This window comes from Lolium perenne, chromosome 7, assembly GCF_019359855.2.
Source record: "Lolium perenne isolate Kyuss_39 chromosome 7, Kyuss_2.0, whole genome shotgun sequence".
NCBI lineage: Eukaryota > Viridiplantae > Streptophyta > Magnoliopsida > Poales > Poaceae > Lolium > Lolium perenne.
This window is the reverse complement of record NC_067250.2, coordinates 203,679,558-203,685,598: the sequence shown is the minus strand read 5'-3', so window position 1 is coordinate 203,685,598 and position 6,041 is coordinate 203,679,558. Positions and strand designations below refer to the sequence as shown.

General features: G+C 44.8%; 1 protein-coding gene across 1 annotated transcript; it reads right to left on the bottom strand.

Annotated features, from left to right (window-relative positions):
* Window positions 1-1,857: 1,857 nt before the first annotated feature.
* LOC127314441 (rRNA (cytosine-C(5))-methyltransferase NOP2C) lies at window positions 1,858-5,413 on the bottom strand. Its single transcript, XM_051344907.2, has 9 exons — window positions 5,129-5,413; window positions 4,870-5,017; window positions 4,383-4,473; window positions 3,699-3,896; window positions 3,367-3,602; window positions 2,867-2,998; window positions 2,655-2,722; window positions 2,462-2,523; window positions 1,858-2,372 (listed from the first exon to the last, which is right to left on the bottom strand). Exons 1-9 carry the CDS (start codon window positions 5,278-5,280, stop codon window positions 2,239-2,241), a joined length of 1,221 nt encoding a protein of 406 aa, XP_051200867.1. The 5' UTR covers window positions 5,281-5,413; the 3' UTR covers window positions 1,858-2,238.
* Between the last annotated feature and the right edge of the window lie 628 nt (window positions 5,414-6,041).

Below are 6,041 nucleotides of genomic sequence, written 5' to 3'. Positions count from 1 at the left end.
GACCATAATCGGTCTATGATCCGAGCGGGCATAATCCAAGTTTTGGACAACAGCCCCCGGGTGCATAGTGCTCCAAGCCTCATTAGCAACTGCTCGATCAAGCCTCTCTCTAATACGACCTCGCTTACATGTGAAAATATTACCAGAGTATCCAAGATCCTCTTGCCCACAATCTGTTAACGCATCTCTGAAGGCCTGCATGTAATTCTGAGGGCGCTGATTCCCTCCTTCCTTCTCATGTGAATACAAGATTTCATTAAAATCACCAAAAACCATCCAAGGCAAATTACTGATGCCATTCAATTCTCTCAGTTTGTCTCAAGTTTTATATTTATCCTCCCAACGGGGTTCTCCATAGATACCTGTTAGTCTCCAAATCTTCCCTGGGTTTTCAACAATCTGAACATCAATATAATTCGGGGCCGAGAATAGCTGTTGAATAACAACCTCTTTTTTCGAGAACAGAATCACGCCACCACTTCTACCATCACTGGGGTTAACAATTTTAAAATCCATCTGCAATCTCCTACGCAAGCAGTCAGCCGGATACACATCTAAGTGAGTCTCTGATAAAAACATCACATCGGGATCATAACGCCTTCGAACATTCAAAAGCGAGCGAACTGTCGGGTCGTTCCCCAAACCCTGACAGTTCAGACTTAAAAGTTTCATTGCGACCGGACAGACTCCTCACGGGAGTCCGCCGATCCGAGTGAAGGGGAGGAAGCTCCATCCTTCTTAGTACGTTTACTCCTATCCATCATGTTACCATCAGTATTAACTACATCCAATGGTTGCTGCCCGTCCGTGATCATAGGAAGAGCTGTCCCATCTCCAGTAACAGAACAATCTTCTTCAGATAATGTACCGCCTTCCAAATTCAAGCGTCGTTTCACACCCGATTCAGTTGAGTCGTTTCACACCCGATTCAGTTGAGTCTCTGTCATCCTTCTCAATGTCCATCATCTTGGATGGGCTTGATGCTGTATCAGCTAGGGGATCATCAGGTAAAACCTTCCCATCCACATATGCCAGAGCATTGTGGCGCCAACTTGCTGGCTGATTTCGGTCAAAACCCCGAGGATTTCTGCCAGCACGACCTCCTCTATCTCTACCCTGATTACCACGAGCAGTTCCACGGAACCCTCCCATAGATCGGCCACGCCAAGTTGACCAATCAGCTTTCAAAAATTCACCCCACTTCAATTTACTTTCATCATGCTCTCCTGTGCCACACTCGAGATGAGAATGTCCGAGAAAACCACAGGCTCCGCAGAACCTCGGTATCTTTTCAAATTTAATTTGATAAAATTCTCCGCAGAACCACAGGCTAAAGCTAATACAGTAGTATTGAACTATTGATGAATGATGATCCATCATCAGCACGCATGCGCGTGCACAAAAGTAGTAGCGGGACCAATGTTTGTGGACATGGAATCACGCAGCGACAACGGCCGGGAGGTGCAAAATCAGGAGCGTGTCAATCGAGAGGAATCGCATCAAACATGAAAACAGTACCAACCAATTGCGCTGATCCATTGCGATAATGTCTTTGCTTTGCTTCTGATCGGTTTTTTCATTGGCTTTTGTTTGACAGAAGTCTATATAACCCCCACAACTTTACAAAACCCCTTAACTTTGCAAAACCGAACAAAAGACCCCTAATGTCTCCTACCTCTAATTCATCTTGCCTTATCGTTAGATATTATCATCAAAACATCGCATTCCATGGACACCTTCACCCACCCTCCTCTTCACGACGGCGAACTGATTAGGAATTGTGTGTGTGTTGTTCGACATATCATTGTTTAATTTGAGAAGCATGCAAGGAATCACACTCGCTAACACAGGATCGCCTCATTCAAGGCATCTCCAATCTTCTTCAAAATGATGGCAAACAGACTGGCAATCTGGCATTGTGACTGGACATCATTGGCTCCAAATGCCAAAATGCCTTCATCGAGAAGCGTTGTAGCGTTGTATTCACGACAATTTTCTGCATGTCCAAAACAATATCAAGGCGCTCCACATGGAGAAAATCCAGAGTCCGTTTCTCAAGCTAGACATCTCCACTCTGCTCAACTGTTGTTAAAAGAACTAAAACCTAGCATCGTCTACTCACAACAACCTGGCTTCACATTGGTATTAATTGATTTTATGATTTAATAATGATCGGATGACTCAATACTTTCTTGCTTACGAGACTTGAGTATCTCATGAAGAACATCAGTATGTACTCTAAGATGGCAGCTTAACAAACTTGGCGACGAAGAGTCCACTAGTTTGCGAAGTCGCGGGATCAAATCGCAAGGTTTTCTCGATGCTGCCGCTTCTACAAGGCCAGCTATCTGCTGAATCGATCTTTAACAGCTCTGCAGGTTGCAAACCAAACATGAAAGAGCCATTAGAGGAGTGGTGGGCAACATATCATAGATGAAACCAGAGATCCGGATGTCTGTACCTGCTGAAGGACATTGCGAAAGGAATTGCTGAACCACATTCTCGTTTTGTGCGACAGTCAAGCTGTTTGAAGACAAAACAGTTAGTAATTCGATGGTGTGAACTGTAAATTGTACTGTGATTCCAAGCGTGGTGAAGACTGGACTAGTGGAAAGCAATTGAGGATTAGATTTGCATGTAAAGAGATTACGCACCTGCAAGTACTATAGACAAGTGATCCACCTGTTTTCAATAATTTAAAACCATTTCTGAGAAGCCCTAACTGCATACAAAAGGAAGCCCATCAAAATTCAGTAATATGGAACATAAGCTTCTCCTGTTGATAACCGTGGAATTAGATTTAGGATACAGATTGCTATATCAGGTGCCAAACCTTCAACCGTAACATCAAGAATGAAAGTGGTACCTGAAGATGGAGCAGGTTGCCAGTTCTTTCTGCCTCAAGTACACGGCGATCTAATGTTTTCCACCCCCAGAACTCAAACTTCTGAATGTGTTTTATCGATCCATCATGAGTACACTCTGCATCCACGAGGACCTGCATGCATTTCATCCGAATTTACAAACAAAGAAGGGATGATCCTAGTTACAGAGTAAGTTGCAGTAGAATATTCTGACCAATGTGATCGAATTATATGTGGGCTTCTGTACTCTTCAAGAAGGTGAAAAGGCTTCCTCGACAGAAGAAGTGAAAAGTACAGTTTTTAGAGCAAACTGAGGGCTTGGTTCAAACTACATATGGAGTTTTTTTTTTTTTTTTGGCCCTGAACTACATATCGAGTTGGCTATGATGGCTTACATAATTTTCTGCTACCACCAAATCATGAATATGTCCACTTAAAATTATTAAAGTACACTGATCAAAGTCACAGCCTACTTGTGTAGTCACGCAAGCAAAGGAAATACCTTGTCATACCCAGATGTACAGGCAGCCTCGTCAGTTGATGGGTGAAGAACATAATGTTTCTGCAATCCAACTAATCCTGAATCTTTGCCATAGTATATCAGTTCGGGTTCAGAAGTTGATGTTGGATGAGGTGAACCAGCCGAGTTGGCCTTTTTAGACTTTTGTCTGTCTTTCCATAATCTCTTTGAAGTCCATTCTGAGAATATGCTTCCACCATCCTCAGTTACAATATAACCTGTGACAAAGTACATCAAGTCAAGACAAGTTAACCAATCCATGCATATAGAAGAAACAAGACAAAAGGGGGAATGGATTCCTGTGAAGAAAATACCTTCCATGCTCCCCAGATTGGAGTTCACAGGCAATATGGAAAATGAAGTCCCATCAGCAACAAAGAGTCGACTACGATCTCCAAGAGAATACTTCTGCAACATCGTACGGCAGGCTGCAAGACGGTGTTTTGCAACATCAACACCAGTCAAAGAACCTGTGCTGCCAAGCATATCTGCAAGCATACAAAGCTTTGCACCTTGCATGTAAAAATAGGTGCGACGTTAATACACCTCTGACTAAAAAACCTACAAATATAGAGGTCTAACACAATCTACAATATCTATAGCAAAACATTCCCAAAATAGCGTCTGATTTTAAACAACATGTTTCCCAAATATGTTGGACTAACACTACTGTATTTGACCTATTTGGGGAACAAATTCAACATAAGAATCAAACTTGAATCCAACCAGTCAATCAGACAACAGGATTGTAACACCCCGGTCTCCTAGATGCAACATACTTATCGTAGCTGAAAAACTGTATGTTTGTATCATATCCAACAATCAACCAGTCAGGAAAGGCTTTTTTATGCCATGGAGAAAATTAGGTCTTGCCATATTGGTGAATATTGCATGTGTGGCCCACACGAATATCTGCTAAAGGTGCTTGTTTATAATTATGTTGTAGACATTTGGCACTAAGAAAACACTGGTACATTGTGTTACTTAAAACTAATTACCTGGGGCAGCACAGAGGTCAAGAACATGGTCTCCTGGTTGAACATCAAGTGCTATGGTAGCAGCTCCAGAAGCTGCATCAATCCCATAGATCTGCAATGTGTATACAAGATGATTAGGTTAAGTGAAGTGGCACACAGAGAAGAGTGCATGATAAGCCCAAGGGCTTCTGCAGTTCTGCTACAATTAAAAAATACAGAGTAATTCTGTTTCTTAGGCTGTATGAGAGGAATCCTTTACAAATCAGGCGCCAACCAAAGTACAATCAGATTGAATAGTTCAGCCGCATCACACCACTGTTACTGATTTGAGGCATTTGGTCTCTTAGGTAATATTACATATATAATGTCATCCAAGTACTATGTAGCATAAATTATCACACAAAACACTTGATAAAATATAGCCTAACTGGATGCACGCACCCCAGCATACTTATGCCAGTGAGTAACAGGGAAACTTTAAGATAAGTGTAGCAACATTTCTCCTCACCTTCCCTTGCTGATAAGCATTGGATCCAGCAATCTGGATTTCAGGCGGAATCGCGTAGAAATCCGGCAGCCACGAAACCTTTGCGAGATCGCACTTGAGCTCGGTTTCGATCTCTGTCACCATCCTGGACTCCGTGCCTGGTTTTAACCTAGGGATTCCAGAAACCAATCAAGCAACTCGCCTTTGCATCCTTCATGTGACAATTGCTAGTGGATGGAAGCAGGAATGCCAAGAGTAGCGGGTGCCAAATCTTCCTCACCTGATGTAGCGCGGGATGGTGTCCGCCATGGAGTACAGCATGGGATCCAGGCCATTCTCGCCGAGGAACTCGAGAAAGGCCGCCGGCAGCGGCAGGGGCGCCGCCGGCTGCTCTTCTTTGCGATCAGAGGGCGAAATTTCTAAAGAATCCATCACCCCAAAGGCCCCGGAGCCGACTCCAGCGGCCGCCACCCTGAGCGCACGGCGGCGGCGGCGGCGGCGGCGGCGGCAAGGTCGCCGGGACTGGACTCGGGGTCTGGGCGTAGGACTCGCCGGGTACGGTTAGAACTTGGTTGATCTCGACCTTACGTTTCTGATCTGACGGTCACGAAATCACGATTTGACAGCATGGCAACCAACGAGAGAAAACAAGAAAGAGAAGAATAATTTACTACTTCGACGATGCCCATGCGTCATATCCATGACCAATATTGTTCATGCTTCTTCTATTTACGACTTACGACCAGGCTGTCGAAAAATACCATCTGTATCTAGATCCACCAGCCCGACATATAGTAACTGGGATGTTCACGAAGACGTAAATACGACCTAAATATACGTCTCGGATGCTTCTCGGCGGGAGCTGCACAGTCGCACCGAGTGTCATCGTATTCTAACCCGGCCCCGCGCGCCAGGGACAACAAAATCGATCAAGCAGATTTGCTTCCTCCTTCCCTTCTTTGCTGCCCTAGGGCGACGCCGCCACCCCAACCCCACCCCGCCGCACCGATGTAGTACCCGACGTCTATTCGGGCCTCGTCGCGCCGGAGGATAGGATTGGAGTCGGGTAGATTCTTGACCACATTTGTCGCGTCCTTGGTAGCCACACATCTGCCGGTTGCACCGGCCGGCTTCACCGTCCAGGACCTGTTCGATCAATTGCGCTCGTAGGTTCCTAATTCATTGTTGGGCAC

Bases quoted from the DNA above. Each gene is read 5' to 3' on its own strand.
- LOC127314441 (XM_051344907.2), bottom strand. From the start codon at position 5,280: ATGGATTCTTTAGAAATTTCGCCCTCTGATCGCAAAGAAGAGCAGCCG. The intron at 5,018-5,128 runs GTGAGGAAGATT...TGGAATCCCTAG, and splicing joins ACCATCCCGCGCTACATCAG to GTTAAAACCAGGCACGGAGT. The intron at 3,897-4,382 runs GTAATTAGTTTT...TTTACATGCAAG, and splicing joins TGACCTCTGTGCTGCCCCAG to GTGCAAAGCTTTGTATGCTT.